The sequence below is a fragment of the Leuresthes tenuis genome, unplaced genomic scaffold, assembly GCF_036924035.1.
Source record: "Leuresthes tenuis unplaced genomic scaffold, fLeuTen1.0.hap1 SCAF_3, whole genome shotgun sequence".
In the NCBI taxonomy this organism is placed as follows: domain Eukaryota; kingdom Metazoa; phylum Chordata; class Actinopteri; order Atheriniformes; family Atherinopsidae; genus Leuresthes; species Leuresthes tenuis.
In genome coordinates, this window is record NW_027325357.1 from 18,483,000 (window position 1) to 18,503,442 (window position 20,443).

At 39.9% G+C, this 20,443-nt stretch overlaps 1 protein-coding gene across 1 annotated transcript; it reads right to left on the bottom strand.

Annotated features, from left to right (window-relative positions):
* Positions 1-847: 847 nt before the first annotated feature.
* On the bottom strand, positions 848-19,894 carry b4galnt1b (beta-1,4-N-acetyl-galactosaminyl transferase 1b). The gene is made up of 12 exons (XM_072382278.1): positions 19,691-19,894; positions 18,237-18,341; positions 13,556-13,778; positions 13,269-13,445; positions 11,210-11,316; positions 8,675-8,712; positions 8,412-8,592; positions 5,233-5,325; positions 4,952-5,139; positions 4,738-4,878; positions 4,416-4,653; positions 848-2,703 (listed from the first exon to the last, which is right to left on the bottom strand). The coding sequence occupies exons 3-12, from the start codon at positions 13,768-13,770 to the stop codon at positions 2,486-2,488; spliced, it is 1,596 nt and encodes a 531-aa protein (XP_072238379.1). The 5' UTR covers positions 13,771-13,778; positions 18,237-18,341; positions 19,691-19,894; the 3' UTR covers positions 848-2,485.
* Positions 19,895-20,443: the final 549 nt, after the last annotated feature.

Consider the following 20,443-nt stretch of genomic DNA (forward strand, 5'->3'; position numbering starts at 1 on the left):
AGCTGTCTTTAAACAGCACATTACACTGTGCTAAGTTGTTTGGTTAGATTTTTATGTGAAAAAAGTCTGATCTCATCAGTGTGGCGGTGTGTACTGCCCTCTAGTGGTGGAACCCAGACAACTGATTTGCAAGTAAAAATATTTAAATTATCTTCAACAATAAATGCAAATGATTCCCTTTTTGAATAACAAACTTTTCAGATTCTTGTGGCCATCAAGAAGCTTCTTAAATCTGTCTGCAGTTAGTTTCTGCAATTGCTATGCATTTAAGCTCTTGCATTCATTATGCACAAGATTTAAGCTTTATAAAAATGGCTGGGTTTAAAACCCTACATCTTTCTTTTTCAACTTTTCAGCTTTCGTGCGGTTACATAGTTAGTCCCACTGGAAGATCTCAGAACTGCCTTAAACCTGATTTTCTGAGAGTAGAGAGTTTTGCATTCAAATGAAGCAGAGGCCTTCTCATTTGCTCACTCACTGCAACCAGAGCCAGGAACAGCAAAGCACCCCCCAAAGCATGATTAAAAACCATGTTTCACTGTTGGTAGGGTGCTCTTGTCCCTTTTTAACTTTAGACTTTATTATCAGCATTATGTACTGCTGAAACAGCAATTTCAAGATAGTTGAAAGATTTATGTTTGTTTTAGTTTGCCTTTGTTTTTTCTCCAGGAGAAGATGTCGCATTATTGAATGCTTAAGATACTCTTTTCTCTAACAATATATGTCATACTTATGAACTGCTTTACACTTTAAGAAGGTGTACAGAGAAGAACATGGGACAGTTACTCAGTGGTAACATGCATTTTCTTTACCCCAACCCTCCTTCCAAACAGCATAACACAAGCCCTTTTTTTTCCCCCACAGACATTTTAATAACTTTTGAAAATAAAAAACTACCCATAATGCCGCAATCAAATTATTCATATCAGTGTTTTCTGGGTGAAGCAGGCAATATACTATATTTTTGTGTCAACACAACAAATGTCATTTCTTAGCAAAGTTTCCAGCTTTGCTAAAGATCATTTTCAACTTCTAACGCGTGGCAAACTTTTGAATGTGTGGCAAACTTTTGAACGTAAGACGGTGCAATTACAGTAATAAATAATATTAATCGTGTTAGTCACTTTTACCTGTCTAGAAGGTAAACATGAACGAAAACAAAAAAATTAATTTCTTAATTGAAGAATCTTTTAAAAAAACATAACAGAAAAATTTCACCAAAAAAAACCAAAAACTTTTTAAAAAATATTTCCCTGGCTAAAATCACTGGCACCTCTTCGCTGATAACAAATTGACTGTTACAAACTTATTCAACATGTCAGGAAACAACAAACAGATTTAAGGGCGCCATCTGAAGGTCATGGTTTAAAAGAACCACATCAACACTTCAGGCAGCTCATCGCACTCCAACACAACAGTATCTCTTGGTATAAAAACATAATGGTACTCATCTCGTACCGCATGGTAATCCTCGTTGTTGTCTCACTCTTCCTCTCACACTGTGTTTTTAGATGTCAGTTGATCATCAAACACATTTGTTTTAGGCAGCATATAATGATGCAGTTTGCTGTATTTCACTGGTGTGCGCAGACACAAATGCTCCTCTCTTTCAGATGCTTGTTGAAGAAACTGGAGAGTGACAGACAGCAGCAGACAAAGACAAAGCTGCTTCCAGATCAGTTCACGACATGTGTGACTCCAGATAGATGGAATTTAAAGTTTCGCCTCCTCAGATGGGATTTATCCCTCACGCATACCAAAATGGACTCTTGTTAAGGACGTAGACAAACCATAACACAGATCAAATAAAACACCCCAAAGCCATCTGACCAGTCAGTCATAGAACTTATGAACCACGCACAAAACAGTCTTTGAATGTGTTCATTATGTGGCACTTATGCTCCCAGTCTACAGGGCTGTCTGTTTCTGTGAAGTGTTTCTTTGTCCTCACCAACAGAGTCCTTGTTCTCCAGCTTGGAGACACCACGCCTGTCTTTTCCAAGCGGGATACCACATATTCCCCTACCCACAGTACAAGAGGATGACAAAGAAGAGAGTCTTAGATGCTACCTGTTGGGTTTTCCTTCATGTTGAAACAACAGCTTTCTGTCACATGTTGGAACAACACAAAGGATGTACAGTCAAATAAGATTTGACAAAACAAAATCCCCTTACAAACTGACATTAGTCAATATCATACTGTGATTTAACAACTAAAGCTGACCCCTGTTTTCTGTCCAGCATAGAGCTTACATTGTTTTTTTGTAGACTTATTTCTAGCTGACTGCCGAGCTGTGCTTTGACAGGTGAAACATGCTAAAACTGCTCTAAAGCCTGAAGGCAGAAAAAACGTCCAAAGGTTGTAAAGAAGAGGCAAAGGGACATGTTTGTCGTAAATCTTATCTGATGGGGTGAGGTTGAGGAGAACTTCTTTGGCAACTCAGGAGGAGCAGAGGAACCTTTGGGATGAGGAGTAGAGGGGGAACTAATTACGAGTCAAACACTGAAAACGGTTCTTGAAGAACAGGAGGCCATTTTTTGTGCGCGTGGCATCAGACGAGGCCGGTGGATATCGGAACTTGGCATACGTCTTGTCGCTCTCTGACTGGCTGACCCAGGGGAGTTTAATTTTGGTTGCATGATTTACAATGACATCATCACAGGAGCCAACATGGAGAGATCCCAGGCCATCAATGAAAAACTCTGAGGAGAAGTAAAGTGGAAAAAAAGAATTGAGACAAACATAATAACTGAATTTGGTAAGTGTTGTTGAAAGACTCCAGTCACGTCAAAAATGTCATTTACACAAAAACACAACCCTCTCTGTTGGCATATTGTGTAAAAACAGATGTAAAGATATACTATATACCAGAAACAACACTATACTGTGCAAAAATGTTGCACCTCTCCCTCTTTCTTAATATAATTCTAGAAAAATGGAAATAGGTGTGGCAATTTATTGAAACATGCAAACATAAACGGAAATAAAGTACATTAGGATTTTATGAGTTCTAATGAGCTTCAAAGTCAAAATCTGGTCTGAGCACCTCTATTCTTCAATACAGCCTGAACCTTTTTAGACAAGCTTTCTGCCATTTCTTTATGTAGTCTTCAGGAATAGTTCTCCAGGCTTCTTGAAGGACATCCCAAAGCTCTTCTTTGGATGTCGGCTGCCTTTTGTTCCGTTCTCTGTCAAGATGACCCCACACTGCTTCAATAATGTTGAGGTTTGGGCTCTGGGGAGGATTCATCCTTCCATAAGACCTGTCCCAGTCCACTTCTTGTATAATTTTTCAAATAATAATTTTTCTCCCTGTTTCCCTTCATTAAAAATGGCTTTTCGACAGCCACCCCTGATATGGAGACCATTTCTGATGAGGCTTCAGTGAACAGTAGATGGATCAGCTGAAGGTCCAGATGCATCTCTCAGGTCCTGTGTCAGGAAAAGGTCAGGATTTCTTAAGTTCTTCTGTTGTGGATGTTTTTTTTAGGTCTGCCACTTTTTCTTTTATGCTCCACTTGTTTAGTTTCCTCAGATTTTTCAGGCACACTATGCCGTCAAATGCCAAGTTTTTTTTTGTTTGAGAGTTCTTTGGGGGAATCCCCCCAAAAAGTACTATTTAGTACTTTTTTTTTTGTTTTTGGTGTTTTTCATATAAAGAAGTAAGGAAATTTAAACTAAATATGCATCTATGTAACAGCCTGCTTGTAGGAAAATTCCCTAAGATTAAATTTCAAATGATCTAAGTTGTCTGTTATGCTTTGACCCAACACTGGTTCATGCTTGATTTAGACGCATTTGTATACTTGAATGATTCATAGGTCAGAGTCAAGTAGCTTAACAAACAAAAAACCCATTCCTTTGAAAATGGTCGGGTACAAGGACTGGAGCCAAAATGAATGAAAAATCTGTTAATATCTAAAGAAAAACTTTGAAGAACCTTCAGAAATCCAGGAGAACTATAACTGAAGACCACTTTAAATGTCAAAAAGAAAGTCTGGCTGCTTGTAAATATACAAAAGAAATGAGGGTTTACTCAACTCTTCTGCAGTACTGTAAGGGAAGGCCTTGCTTAAGTGAGACAACATTTTGCTCATCCACAGAAATGTGGTTACATGATAAATTAGTCAGGGGACTAATTGCCTTTCATTTTCTTTGTCTTAATCATCCAAATACAACGATTGCGTGTAATCTGGAGTTCAGACTTATCGATCGCTCATTTCACACCCGGCTCTTTACTTTTCCTGGCATGCTGCTGAAGATTCTCAACATGTATGGAGTTGATTATCTCTTGCTTGTATCATCGATTACTGATAAAACTATACTTCAAACATATGTATATTTCTTTGAGTTGCTGTATACAGTGACATAATTTGTCTCTTTGATATGAATGCAGTGTTTTAACTGTACTCACCCAGGTGAGCTACTCTGGTGAGACGTGGGTCAAAGCCGACCTGCTGGACTTTGTCAGTGCGAGCCAAGAAGAAGTTAATGACACCGTCGGTCACAACACAGTTGGGGAAATCTTGAATGACGTAATGATATCCTCTCCTCATGTGTAAACAGTCACCGTCCTCCTCTCCTGGCTCAATGGAGATGGTCTGTCTGTATGTGGCAGTGTAACCTGTGGCTTCCCGCACTGCACCGCCCACCTAGAAAAACACCCAAACACACACTTACTTCCCTGAAATAACATCATTAGGACTCATTCAGAATGATATAAATCAGGCCCTCACCAGATCCAGAGTGGTCTTTTCTAAAACATCAACAAGTTTCTCCAACTTTGTGTTAGCAGTGAAGACGAAGTCATCATCTACCCACAGCACGTACTTTGTGGTCACCTGGGAGACGGCCAGGTTTCGTCCAGCAAACCAACCCTATGATAGAAGATGTTGAAGTTTAGATTAAGAACTCATCTACAGCAAAAGCAGAGAAGCGTGCACTTCCTACCTTTCCAAAGGGCATGATGTAGTGTTCGATGTAAGGCCCAGAGATGGTTTTGGGATTTTCGCTGTCATCAGCTATTACTATAGTGACGGTGGGATAATATCTTCTGATGCTGTCGATAAGACTTTGAAGCTTTTCATAACGCAGGAAAGTTTTCGTAGCTACAGTCACCAGAGCGCTGACGTTGTATTCTGCAGATAACAGATATAGGATGCTGGCTTTTTAGAAGTTGAAATGTGTGATGATGTTTAACTTTGATTACAGATTAAATGATGGGGTTGTACCTCCTTTGGATCCAGTGTTGTAAAGTTTTGGAGTTACACCATGACGGATCTTGATTGTGAAGACAGCTTGATGGCCCTCTGTCTCAATCTGCACTAAAAGACACAACATTAAATATGCTCAGTGTGAATTAAGGCTGTCTCAGGAAAAACATTTCATTCTGTAATGTGTGACAATGATACAGTATGGCGTTGATGATAACAGAATGGTGCATTTGGTCTTTTATTAGTCAGCAGTTGCATGCACAGTTTGTTTTTTAGCTATGGTTATTGTTTAACTGTGCCATATGCATGGGAGTGGAATTGAGCAATATGTTGTATGTTGGTGCTGTGGAACATATGAGAGAATGTTCAACACATTCTGCAGCTTCTTACTTTCTTTATGGTAGATCATTGTACATGTAAGTATAGCTGAATTCACAGAATAGACATTGTCTTTAAGTCACTTGAATGGTAACTTTATCAGATGACGCTTTTGCTGTAGTATCAGAATTTTATTGGAGCGGAGGAACAGACTAAAATTGCTTTAAATGACTGCAAATTGACTGCTCTTTTAAATGATTTTTTATCCTAATGACAAAAATAGCATTGTAAGGATAGAAAATCAGCTTCTTAATCAATAAGAAGCTGTACTGGTCTTTAACTCACATACAGCCCAATAAGAAACGGCAACTGTGCCACTTGTTTGTTATCTTAATACCAGAAATAGATTGATATTGTACAGTCAAACTTGACAAGAAGCTGGACTTATCCTTAAGTGATATACTGCACAATACGACAACATAAATAAGCTGTCTTTTCAACTTGGGGAACTTCTTAATGATTAAATAGTCCAATACATTTGATCTAATTAACTATTTAGTTATTACCTATTGACCAATGGTCTATAGCCCTAAATCTACAAGTCTTTCCTCTCTATAACCCTAATCCATTCCTAACCTGTACACTACCTGTCTTTGTAAAAACCTTTCCCACTTAATTTCTAACCCTAAGGACTCTGGCTTACACAGCAGAGACTAAGGTTTAGGACCTTAGTCTCTGCTGCCCCCTTCACTGACATTCCCCACCCACTTATTCTAACTCTAACCACTTTACGATTTACACCTCTCACCCTAAACGAAATTACTCTTCTCCTCCCCTGCACCCCATCTCACCACACCCCAACGCACTCAGCAAATACCAGCACATTCAAATCATCTTACAGTACGCACCTCAAAAGAAGCTCTGCGACCCACTGCACCCCCACAGCACATTACACTTCCAAAACAAACTACACCATACAGAACCTCTGACCCCTCCTCCTCCCTGCACCACATAAAATGCATGTCATGTCACGTTTTGAGTTTAGTTTTTTGTCATGTCTTGTTTTCTGGTTTATTTTTACTCAATACTTTTTTGCTATGTTTTCCCTTGCCACATCCTTAGGTTCACTCTAGTCTTTGTTTCAGAGCTGCACCCCATCTCCAATCACCTCACCACAGTATTTAGTTTCCAGGTTTCCCTCAGTTCATCTCGAAATCCTCACTTCACTTTACCTTTCTTCACGTCTTGCCACGAGTGCAGGTTTGTTCGGTTTTGTCAGGTCAGGTTTTTGCCTCTTGTTTTCCACAGCCATAGTCTTGTTTCGTTTTGCTCCACAGTCTATAGAGGTTTTTGTTATTGTTATCCTACTCAGCTGTGATTTTTGTTCCTCTTTTTTCGTAAATAAATCTAGTTTATTATTTAATATCTGCATCTGGGTCCTCTCTCCACCACATCACGCACAACCCCCTTCCAACCGGTTGTGACACTACACAAACAACAGACCCCCTGGAGTCTATGCATTCAAGTACTAATCTATCTGGCAGTGATAGATTACTGAGTTAAACTTCACTTAACCAATTCTTGACACACAATATAACTGTTTTGACATCTTCCAGCCACCGTTATGTCCACACCACAGTACTGAGACCACTCTTGTTAAAGTATTAAATGATATCAAATTAAACACAGACAACAGCAACGTTTCTTTCCTAATGTTCCTGGATTTCAGAGCTGCATTTGATTGATCACAACGTATTACTCTGCAGACTGGAAAACTGGTTGGGAATTTCTGCAAAAGCACTAAACTGTTTAGTTTAAATCTTAGTTAAAAGACAGAGACTACTTTGTGTTTATAGGAAATAACACCTCTGATCAGACAAAAAATGGCATGTGGAGTTCCTCAGGGTTCAATTCTTTGGCCTCTTTTATTCAAAATTTCTATGCTCCAACTGGTTAAGATTATGCAAAGAAACAAAGTATGCTACCACAGTTATTCAGATGACAAACATAGCTACATACATACACACACACACACACACACACACACACACACACACACACACACACACACACACACATCATATTGCCTGAGGATTATAATCCCTTATAAAGTGCTTTGACCAAATAAACAAGTGGGCGATCCATAATTTCCTTCAGTTAAACAAAGAGAAAAAAGAGGTCTTTGTCTTTAGAGCCAAGGAAGCACTGTTAAAAATCATTGGCCAACTTCTGTCTGTAATGTTAAAAACCACAAGTAAAGCCAGAAATCTGGGTATTATTATGGACTTGAACTTCAACAGTGAGTCAGTTATGAAGTCAACCTACTATCACTTGAAGAATATTCATGGACTGAAACCACGACTGTGTCAGAGTGATAAAGAAAAGCTGGTTCATGCATCTAATCTTGATTAGTGATCGTGACCGTGTGTTTCCTGCTCTGTCTAAAATATCATGCAGACAGCTGTAGTTGATTTAGAAGGCAGCTGTTCGTGTCCTAACTAAGGCCAGAAAAGTGGATCATACCAATCATACCGTCTCTACACTGGCTTTCTGTCCGTCAAACAGTTGATTTTAAAACATTGCTGTTGCTTTATAAAGCTTTAAATGGTTTCTGGCCAAAGTACATCTCAGATTTTCTGGTACGTTATGAACCTTCAACACATTTCAGACAGTGAGAAACAGGTTTGCTTTCCGTCCCCAGAGTTAGAATTCAACATGGAAAAGCTATTTTCAGTTTTTGAGCAACATATATGTGGAGCAAACTTCGTTACTTCGTTGTTAAATTGTACTGTGTAAATAAATTTGCCTTGCCTTGCTTTCAAAGTAAGATTAAGAGAGTTCAGAGCAGATGGACTCTTGGTCTGAGTTAGAGGGCTTACCTGTGTCTGCAGTGCTGGGATGAAACAGTGTGTTTGTGTAGGTGACAAACTGCAGCTGTCGGTTCAGGTTGGGCAGCAGGCTGCTAGTGAGAGTCATGTGCATCTCGCCATCACCTTTGATTTTCACTCCGTCTACCTCTGCTGCTATGTTTAGGGTCCCCAGCATTGCAGTGATGTTTATCTGCAAAAGTAGATGGAGTGAGAAGACTGCTATCTATACCTAAATTATGCAAAAGAAAAGATGGACATACTGAAATACTCACAGAATAACTGTTTCTGGGGAGGTCAAGTAAGGCCAAGCCTGGAAAGATTAAAAAATAACAGATTTTGATGTTCCAGCTATGAGAAATTGAATTTGATCGGCCATATTGCTGCATATTGTTGTTTTTACATTAACCCCACAGTTGACAGGTCTTTCATTTAAAGGCAGGCCAATTTAGGTCCTGGACTATTCTAGTATACGTGTATATAATATGTGCAAAATGTGGTATGACATAATCTCGCTAAAAAAAACAAACAAACAAACAAAAAAAACCCCAAAAAACCCTTCCCATAGAAGGTCATTGTCTGGCCGGCAACATTTGGTGCTATAAGCGGTTCTAAAAATCAAACAGCTGGAGGAACACATTGCAACTAATTAGGTTAAATGGCAACAGATCAGTAACATTGTTGGATATAAAAGGAGCACCTTAGACAGGAAGGGCTTCTAAGTAGTAAATGTCTACAAATTGTGGAGCAATTTCAGATCATTTTTAAGACTTTTAATATTTCATCATCTAAAGAACATAGCAAAAGATTCAGAGAATGTTAAGATATCTCCGTGCACAAGGAACACAGATAAAAATCAGTATAGGATCCATGTGATCTTTGGGCCCTCAGCCAACACTGCACTTAAAACAGAAATGATTCCATCACGAAAATTACTGCATGGATTCAGAACACATCCAGAATTGACTGTGTGTGACCACAGCTCAACGCACCATCCGCAAATGCAGGCTGAAGCTGTTTCATGCAAAGAAAAAAATTAAAAAGATACATGTATACAATGACACGGAAACACCCTGTCGGGATCGGTGGAGAGGTAGGACCCAGATGCAGTTCTTTAAGTTCGAAAAAGGTTTATTTCCAAAAACACAAAAACAGGCAGCAAGGCAAAACAGGGCGTGGCAGAGCCGGATTCAAAAATATTTAAACGGTGAACAAACAAAGCAAGACTATGAAAAAAACAAGACAAGACTATGAATAAATACCATGACAATGAGGCAGAAAACCAGCCTTATCTTTCATGATCGGTAGCATGAAGGGTTAGTGAGGATTCTGCAATGGGTGAAAGGAAACCAGGAGACTAAATACTGTGGAGGGAGTGACTGGTGAATGAGGTGCAGCTGTGAACAATGAAGCAGGTGACGTGAGTGAAACTTGGTGGCAGGGGAAAAACATGACCAGAACAAAACCTGAAAACAAGACTATTAAAACATAAACTGTCACATGAACATAAACTGTGACACACCCCGTCTTCTCTGGAATGTAACTCACTTAAAATGGACTGAAACAAAGTGGAAAACTATTCTAAGGTCAGACGAATCAAAATTTTAAATTCTTTTTCCTCCTCCTGACTAGAGGAGAGGGACCACCCTGTTTGTTATTGACGATGCATCTCTATTGGTACGAGGATGCATCTGGAAAGAGACCATCATCACTGAAATGTATACAGAGGTTTGAGAGAAACATATGCTCCCATCCAGATGTTTCTCAGAACATTTTTGGGGAGGGCAGCTAGAATCCCATATCAGACAATAATGGGACAACATTCTTCTCCCAAAGGTGATCCAGTGATGGAAAATGATCAACTCTCCTTTAGCATGTGCTGGATGTTGTTTTTCTAGTTCAGAGAAAGGGTGTGTTATCCTGTGTTTTTCCATATACAAATACATGTTTAGGAGGAGTTACTTGGTCACGTAATTTGTTTGCAGCTGAGGTGGCTTGAGAGGTTAAGTTAGCATCTAAAAAATGTATCTGTCCCCTGCAGTTTGTCCACTTTTTTGCAACATCCTGTCTTTGTGTCTATAAGTATGTCATGAATTTGAGACTCCTTCAGAGCTGATACTCTCCTTCATGAAGTACAAATCAAATTTTGGAAATGTTGATGCGGTCTCACTGTGCCTTGTTAACAGACATTTCCACCACATCCCGTCAGTTCCCCAACATTTACGGACTGGTGTTAAAGGGGAACTCCAGTTCCCAAGGCATTATCTATTTTTATTTCACCAATACTTTAAGCCGAATGAATGAACGAACGTGTACTATAGCTCTGTTAGCTCATAGGTGCTGTTATATGGCTACTTGCAGCTATAGGAGAGCTAACGGAGGGATTTCTACACAGGCACTCTACTGGGACCACCTCATGCCAGAAATAAGGTCTAGGTTTAAAGATACCGGAGTTCCCCTTTAAATGAGGAGGGGATGCTGCAGAATGGGAAACATGGCCATGCTCCAACGTTTTTGAGATGGATTGCTGCCATAAAATTAAAGCTAATATTTTCAATGAAATGGTAAAATGTCTAACTTTCAACATTTGAAATTTTCAATGTTCTATTGGGAAGAAAATATTGGTTTATGAAATTTGCTAATAATTGCATAATGTCTGAATTTCCCCCACAGGGGATGAATAGAGTATTTTCTGTTTCTATTTCTATGTTATTCATACTTCACATGTCCTCCCCGCATTCTTGGGAAAATTGAAGCTGTACATTGATAATGAGATCATTATAAACATCATTCTCTATCTGAAATGATACCTGGGACGATGATTGTTTTCAGGGGCCGTACCTCCAGGCCCTGCGTTGGATACTGTAAGGGACTGTTTGCCTCTGCAATAATGAGCACATCTGCAGGTGTCTTTGACCTGAGGAGAAAAGTTTGCATCAAAGTTTTTCACACTGCATACATCCACAAACATGTCTTGGCATAGAATAAATAGGCAAATATGCTTGAAGTCCATCAAGGCATTTCGCTACTTGAAAACATAAACTGTCACAACACAATTGAGAACAATGAGGTAAAGAGTTTAATGGAAGACAACAATAAATACATCATATCAAATTATGATTTGAGGAGTCCTTAATGGAACGGTTCCCATTCACTTGAATGCTCTTGCAAAGGCTTAAGTCAGAACTCTGTCACTCTGGTCATCACAGGATTATCAGCAGTGTTTGCAGCACGCTTAAGACAATCCAGACTCTTTTCATGTGTCGTTCCACGATGGTGGAATGACCTACTGAGCGCTACTAGAACAGGGGCGTCCCTGTCTATCTTCAAGAAACACTTGAAGACCGAGCATCTCCTATCCTAGTACTTACCCTGTACTTCCCTACCCCCTCTACTGCACTTTATCTTTCTCTATGCCTGCACACTATCTCTGCACTGTCACCCCTGTCTCCTCTGACGGAGCCTGACAAGTGGTTTCCCTTCTATTCTTTGACGCTTGGTGTAATGTTATATCCTCATTTATAGGTCACTTTGGATAAACATGATGCTGTCTCATCAGAAATAAAGCAAACGAAAACATGAAACAAACAAAAAAAATAACAAAAGAGAGCAGTTGCAAGAGTATCAAGTGCTACTGGCATGAAAAAAGGCTGCACAGAGTGATATGAGCAGTGTCGGTCATCTTACTTTTAAAAAGTAATTAGTTACAGTTACAAATTACTTTCCCCAAAAAGTAATTGAGTTAGTAACTCAGTTACCTCATTGTAAGAGTAATTAGATACTCAGCAAAGTAACTGTGACGTTATTTTTCATGTTCTGTAACCTCTTTAATGTCAAATATGTTTATATTAAGTGACTGAAGAATAAAAACACTAAATACAGTATTTTAGAACATTTGGTATTTATTTGAACTCAATAATAAAATTAATGAAAAGAAAATTCAAGTGTAAAATTAAGAAACGTGTTAACTTGGGTAAAACGAAACAATGGAAAATCTGACCATTAAATAGTGCAAATCTCTGTAACTGTATTTTAGGCCTACTGCACAATAAACAGAACATTATATATTTGGGCTTGGGTTAGCAGCAGCAGCAACAAGTGTCATGTTAGCATGTGTTGATGTGAGGTGCGTCATAAGATTCAGGTTGCTTGAGGCAGACGTGGATAAAGTCTTTTTTCCTGGGCATAGCGTGCATGTTACAGAAACAGTCTTGCCTTTAAATAAAATGAGCCAGACGTAGTACTGGTAACTCCAGTTTGAGGACGCTACCTTTGAATTTCCCTGGCTCGTTGCCATTGTCGCTGTCTTGTTGTGTTTGGCAGTCAGAGCGTGCAGTGAGACAGCGTGAGCAGGGCGTGATCCGCCCACCCAGCCAATCATCATCGCACTTGCAACAGCGTCATCATCCCACCCCTGCTCTCTCCAGGCAGCTGATGTGTGGCCAAAACCTGACACTTTGCGCTTCATTCAACCAAATTGTAGTAACGCGCCACTTCACATTCTCAGCGTTGCAACAATGGGAAAAGTAACTAATTAGATTACTTGTTACTGAAAAAAATAATGCCACTAGTAACGCCGTTATACTCTAACGCCGTTATTACCAACACTGGATATGAGTTGTCATTTCAACCACTTTACTGCTATTTTTATTGATTAGATTAAAGCAAAATAATATCACCTGAGCGATAGAAGCATCTCAGTATTCGAAAAAGGTGAAGTGACAGCATTGATGACAAATATATCAACCACAGATCCTAGTTTGACATATGGATGTCTTAAATCTGTCTTGAATGTGTAAAAACACCCGGTTAGAATACTATTTGGTAGTAGAAAATAAAATGTGACCTCTCTTTTATTCTGCTGCTTACCTTCTCTGAAAACTCTTGTACTCTTTGGCTCGCCTTGTCTTCAGTTCCTCCAGCTCAGACGAATCAAAGGCAGTGTACAGGGGGTGAGCTGACACCCGCGGGAATAAGAGTTGGGCAAAAGGCAGGTTTACTCCTCCACTCTCACCCTCACATACGCACCCATTACGAGCCAGTAAGCTGGACAGATTATCAGACATATATAAGATGGTTTTTTTTCCTGTGGCGTTAACTGGTGGTAACATTAACAAAACAGAATACATTTCAGATTTAAAAACAGCAACCCTTACCTTGCGACACCATCCCTCACATGAAAGGGGATATTGCTTAGCTGGTGGTTTGCCTCTGGGAGCCTCTCATCTATATGTCTCTCTACTACTGGCCCCAGTCGCTGCCACACGTCCACCGTGGTATAAGCCCGAGTGGGCCATGAATGGAGGAGAGCCAACACGAGCACCACAGACACCAGGATGGCGAGCAGCGCTGTCTTTCTCAGCGACCACATCCTAAAACCTATCAGACAGGCATACACATCTTGTGTGACTGATTGCTGTAACTTCTCCTCTTGTCTACATCTTGATGACACATCACAACATGAAATGGACATTATCCAGATTACCGTAAATTCCGCATTACAGAGCACACCTGAATATAAGCCACACCCTCTCATTTTAAAAAGAAAATCCATTTTGTACTTGTATAGGCCTCACCGGATTATAAGCCGAGGGTGTCCGCAATGTAATATGAGATATTTACACAGAAAGATGTTACACGTCAGGATTTTTAATTAAATGTGTATGGTAACATAAACAAATACATAATGCAAATGTTTTTTTTTTCCGAACAGTGCCTGTAACACGGCTGGTAAAAAAAAAAAGACAGTAGCTAGGAAAGGTCATTGATCACCTTCTTCATCTTCCTGTGCACTAAAACCATCAAACTCAGAACTCACTTCAGTCTCTTCGCTGTCGCTCTCACAATCTCATCTCTGATTGATCGCCTTTAATTTTAAAAGCTCATATGCATTTCTTCGTTTGTTTTTCATGTTGAGGGTAAGTACAAATGACTGATTTACAATAATTTAGCAGTGTAAGTGTGTTTGATTTATCATACAATTTCATTGGACCAGTCAGTGGGTCTATATGATGAGATTAACTCGATTATAGCTATAGTTGGGTTATGCTCCTTAATTGAGTATGGGTAATTATCCTTGGATATAGGGTGGTGAATGAATTGAATCACTGGCACAAAGCATGTCATACCCCGGTACGATAGGTGGCGCTGTATCCATTTCAACTATCGCTAATAGAGCCAGTTGACGTCTTCACCAACAACAACAACAACTCAGGTATTTGAGAAAGATGGAGAACGAAGAGCAAGATGAAGCTACGTCCCTCTACATTTTGCTTGTGATGAGCATGCTTATTGCACAAACGCGATGCACAACGGCTTATTCTCCATCGCGTTATTTCTTTCCGACGGCGACAACAACAACAGCAATATCGTCTCTTTCGAGTTCCGGGTGACGATCCTGGGAAAATACCTTTGAGCATGTGCAGAACGCTCAATCCAATCCCCCACGTGCTTCTGCCATCTACATGCACGTTTAGTGTACGTTTGGATTGAGTTATCTCGGGGTCTTAATCCAATCATGAATAACCCGATCCGATCTGTCTTTTTGTCAGATTAAGATGTCTACATGAACTGAATAGTCTTACTCGGTCTTACTGAAATTTAGCAATTAATTTGATCTGATGGCACTCAAGCAACTGCACTGACTGTGAACTATTAATTAATTTTATTGGTCTAATGTTACGAGGCAAAATGTTTTTGGCGGCATGAAAAAAAAGTAAAAAACATATATAAACTGCATGGTATTATAAGCTCAAAGCCTGGAAAAAAAGTAGAGGTTTATAGTCCGGAATTTACGGTAGTTTTCTCCTAGTTTTCATAGTTTTTTTATGAAAAACTTTATTGTAAGGTGATTCTAATGTGAGGCTTGTGCAGTCTAATGCTTAGTTTATGCTTCTCTGTAACGTCGACGGTGTCGACGTGACGGCGTCATTGAGCATTCGAAGTTCTGTGTTGAGGGAACGCGTTGCTCTGCAATTCACCATGCCGCTAGGGGGTGTGGCTGTGTGTTTGTGTGGTTTCAGGGGTTATAGCCGAATCCTTTCTTTTTCTTCCGGTTACAGTTAACAACAGTAACCAATGGCAACCGAGGTGGAGCAACTGTATTTGCAGTTGGAGGTCATCAATATTGAAGAACAAATGCTTATATTGCAAATGTTGAGGCGCAGGCGGCAGAGAAGACGTTTGCGAAGGTCGAGGCTGGGAACGGGTGAATTTACAACACTGGTTCACCCACTGAGGGACCTGGATGAACAAATGCACTTTCGATACTTTCAAATGTCAACGGGCCGATTTGACGAGCTTCTTCGCCATTAAGACCAGAAAAAGCAACTGCCGGAAATTATGTTCTGAGCGGACCAATCACAACCCTTATGGTCCGTGTCAACGTGACATAAAGTTAGAATTTTTTGGAGGTGCACGTCAGGCTACGATGTAGGGGTCCACGTCGATGTTGTACCTACATCGCTCTCGAAATTACGGAGGACTATAACCTACGCATAGACTGTGTAACGGTAATTTCAATGTCTTTGTTAGAACTGCTTGAGAAACCCCAACCAACACCAGGTGAGGTGACGGTCAAATAAAGGATGCCAAAAGACATCCAAGATCAAAGCCTCTTTCCTTGCCTCCTGAAGTGCGTTCCTCACGTATAAATGTTTGGATCTCCCTTTCTTCTAAGTCTTTCTTCACCGTGAGGTGCAGATTGAACTTTTCTTTGCAGAGAAAATAAATCTTTGTTGGCCGGCAGAAGTCTAGATTTCATTCTTCACCAGAAGTAATAGGAAAAACTCCCACGACAATTTTGTGTCAGAGGTGGGATCATCCTGGAAAGAAAAAGATTTCCAGCCTCCAAACCTCAAATCCTCTTGTGAGAAGGGAGGACTGACCAAAAAGATGCCCCGGATCATTGCCTCTGGGATTCCACAAACATAATTCAGCAAAAAAAAATTCTCATGAGCTCCGCAATCGGCCGGCTTATTACTACTTGTAGCATTTAAACAAAGTAACGGGCTTTTTTTTTTTAAACGAACAAGTGATTTTTTTATTGCTTGTAGCCTTTAAACAAAGTAATCAACTTTTTACTACTTGTAGCCTTTAAATGAAGAGGTCTGCTTTTATTACTTAGCATTTGAACAAAGTGATCCTTGCAGAGACTTCTGTATTGAATTGTCATGACGACCTCCACATTTGGAATGGGGAGTAGGAATTTAGGGGCCACTTGTAGGTGTTATGAGAAAGAAATGTGGGGATAAAAGTCTAAAATATTTAAATGTCTGGACAACTGAGTTTGGATTCCCAACAGGGGGATTCCTCAATTTATTAAAGCCAGAATAAAAACTGTGGGAAAAAGAACAAGAAATGATTAAGCCCCAAAGGACGTGAGGGCGGACAGTGCGAGGACGAACAGACCCAAAATAACTTGAACGTGAATTCAACAAACACCAACTAGACGTGTAGATGTCCCCGATGAATACAAGAACATTACCAACATCATCAAACATACGCAAGATGCCATTCAACCCCCACCAGTAGTAAATGATTCATGGTTCTCTTGGCTAAAGTCTTGGGGCCAAGGATGGCCAGCATGGTTTTTAACAATAATTATCCTATATGTAGTGATTTTCTTTTTGCTCTGCACCTTAATTCCATGTGTGTTGAAATGGCTGTCTAATGTGCTCATGAAAAAGATGATTCATTCCTCCACATATGTTCATCTGAATGCGAATAATGCTGATCAAAATTCAACTTCGCTGATCCCTATCCCCCGCTGACTGACTCTGACTCTGATGATGACATTTTGTAAATGTGTTTTTCATTGTTGTTATGAATGAAATAAAAAAATACAAATCCGTGTAGCTGTTTTACCATAAATGGACACACAGTGTAATGCAGACTCTAAATCATCTTCATCATGGCTTCAGAGATGTGGAGGATTTTCCAGACGACCTGTAGTTCCATTTATAGTGGTGCTATTTAGGGATGTGTAAGGTATGAATGGACTGCAAAGGTATTCCTTAAGCAAACAACAACATTCTGTAGATGGTTTCCACATCTCAACTGTGCTATGGCGTTGTTAAATCTTTTGGCTGCTAAAATGTGGTCAGAATCAGGACAAAAAGTCTTGGTTTTGGAAACCCATTAGTTTCCCACAGACAGCGGAATGTTAATGTAACCACACATAAAACACAAAGTCATCAGTCAATTGGATTGGCACAGTGCGGCTCAGGAACTAAAGTCAGCATTTTAACAGTTAATAACAAAAGGTAATTTCTGTCTGGTAGTTGTTTTTTGCCCCAACCCTCAGTCCCGCCCCTCTGTGTTTTTTTCCCCCTCGTCTCTGCCACGCAAATAGAACCAGAAATTTGACTTTTCCTGAAACTTTCAAGTGCACAATAATTTCTTTATCCCTCAGCTATGATGGCAAAATCCCTGTTTCAGACACTGTCTGTGTCTGCATGCCTGTTAGTGGGCTTGAACCGCTCGTATTGTGGAGATATAAAACTGCTCACTCCCCGTTTTGTTGAGGACAGAAACTAAATTTACGTCACATAAATTATTAGATTTCACAATAGCTGTCCCAGATAGGCAAACTATTTGATGCTCTGTGATCTGACATTATGAGAGCACAACAATGCATGGGTGGATGTGACAAATATACAGTCCATGAGACTACAATGAGAGATGCTGCTTGTGTTGCTTAATCTTAGTACAGTGATCTAATTACACCAAGCACTACTGACATCGATTCTGTGTCTAATCAAAAGCTTTCATAACTGTGCAACAAATCAAGCTCTCTTAAATGACAGCCTTGCCACATTGTATGTCTGGGGAATATACCTCACTGGCTCTATCTGGTCAGTGAAAGGGCAACCACCGTTGGCACCTGCATCTCCAGACACCATCCAGACAGTCACAGAAATGAGTAAGCACCACCCGCCCCATCTGGAAACAAGAAGACAAGAATCCAAACAAGAAGGGGGGAGTGTCATAGAATCACATTGTAATGGTAAACCATTGTATTAACATTACATGGATACAAGTCTCGCTTCTTTTGCTGCTTGCACAGTCTTATATCTCCCAGGGGAATTCCAGGACGGTGTGGGTAAGACCAATGCAGCATTTCTGTGCTGAGTTGTTTTAGAATGATTTGTTTAAGCATCTCTAATGGCTGTGAGCCTGGCTGCTCACTTCCTGTTATTTTACTGATGTTTAGAATGCATTAGATGGAGAACTTATTCAATTAATAAAAAAAACATATTTTATCTAATAACAAGCACAAGCTAAATTTAGCTGATAGAGACAACCTCTCACAACACAACTGTTAAATGACCTATTCTCTTATTTCCAAAATAAGAAATTACAGTAACATGTGTTATTGCGCAATCCTTCCAATTCAACAACATAACACACAAACCAGAGCTAGATAACATTAGCAAATCTATTATGAAGGAATGGCGAAATAAGAGAAATCTTAAATAAATTAACAAAAAGTAAGACATATAAGGGGAATAAAGTGTGATTGAAGGTTAATTAACCCTACCCACCCTAATCGATCATGGCTGTAACAACTACTCCATGGATGTACATTTTTCCTCTTGAATAACAATTGGCAGAAAGGAGTAACAATTCTGACACATAACCGGACGGGTAACCGAAGTAATCCAAGAAAATTAGAATAAAAATGAGCGCCTACTTACTCCTTGACCAGAAAATGAGCATTGTTCTCTAGGTATGCGGGGATGGCTGTGGACTGTAGAAAATACTTATTGGGCCCCTGCCAAAGTAATCGAGACAGCCTTGCTGGCTCACAGGGGTTACATTCAGATATGAGTATATTAGCCTACGTTTTCCTCACATCATCTGCATTGCCCAACATCTTTCGGAAAAATGTCACAAAAATGCAATTTTCTGTCCAGCAGTCCGGAGCAGCGGAGTGAAATACCAGACAGCACACAGGCCTATCAGCCTACATTATCGTGCATAATACTGCAGGAAAAAAAGCTTGACTATTTCTCAATTACAAGCCTTATATCATGAAACACCCCTTCAAGCAATGATCTCTTGCATTTAGACGCTTTTTAATCGAGAATTTTGGATCAAATAAAATGCCAATACCTTTCCTTTCTCCTCACGTTTTTCTTCAGCAAACAGACTGTCCAATATTCACCCCCAGAGAAGGTAATTCTGACAAACGCCGTGTAGAGGACAGGGCCTTTTTAAAAAATTGTTTTATCTTTTTTTTAACAGCAGCTTGCCAGGCGACAGAAATGTTACATGAACAAGCAGCTCACCCCCGATAAGACGCGCGCTGTGGGCTGTGTCACCTCCCTCCTGAACAAAGCGTGTCTCTTTTACTGAATATGGTCCTCCTCGGCCTCGCAAATGGGATTAGGTGAAGAAACAAAAACGATGAGGCGAAGAATAATGAGGCGGCCGCACATCGCAGCGCTGCATGCTGATAAAGGATGCCCCCCCTGCAGCAAGAACGGTTGCAGCGCACCGCACCTAAAGTCGAAACTTGAGTGGTCAGTGAACACGGAGAGCACAATGTGTGTGTGTTTTTTAAATTCTATTTATTTAATTTCAACACAAGACCAGTTTACATAAATAACTTGTGAGTGTGCGTAGATGAGAGTTTGTGGGCGTCTGTGCACGTTCACAGTGTGTTCGTACGCGTGCGAATGACTGTTTATCTGCCACAATTTCCACAGTGCTCAGACACAGCCTAAAATCTGATTTAATTCTACCAATGTGAGCTGTCTCATCTGATGTGTCTCATTTTGATATAGGGGGGGAAAAGAACTCTTCAAGAAACATAAGAAAGCAGCCATTCGGGTTTAAGTAAGAAAAGTAAGAAAACAATTCTCTTGATCATAATAACTTGGTCAAATTGGCTGGTTACACGCTTTATCCATCTGGCCAATCTCACAGATTTCTGCATGATTTGTCTCCTACAGTGTATGTTTAATTTATGGCAAGAAAGTCGATGCCATCTGGTGTTTACGTGAATTTGTAGCGTGTATTATAAATGCCGCCCATTCAAT

Coding starts and splice junctions, on each gene's coding strand:
- b4galnt1b (XM_072382278.1), bottom strand. CDS start 13,770: ATGTGGTCGCTGAGAAAGACAGCGCTGCTCGCCATCCTGGTGTCTGTG. Junction 8,593..8,674: donor TCCCCAGAAACAGTTATTCT/GTGAGTATTTCA, acceptor CTACTTTTGCAG/ATAAACATCACTGCAATGCT. Junction 5,326..8,411: donor TCCCAGCACTGCAGACACAG/GTAAGCCCTCTA, acceptor TGTGTCTTTTAG/TGCAGATTGAGACAGAGGGC.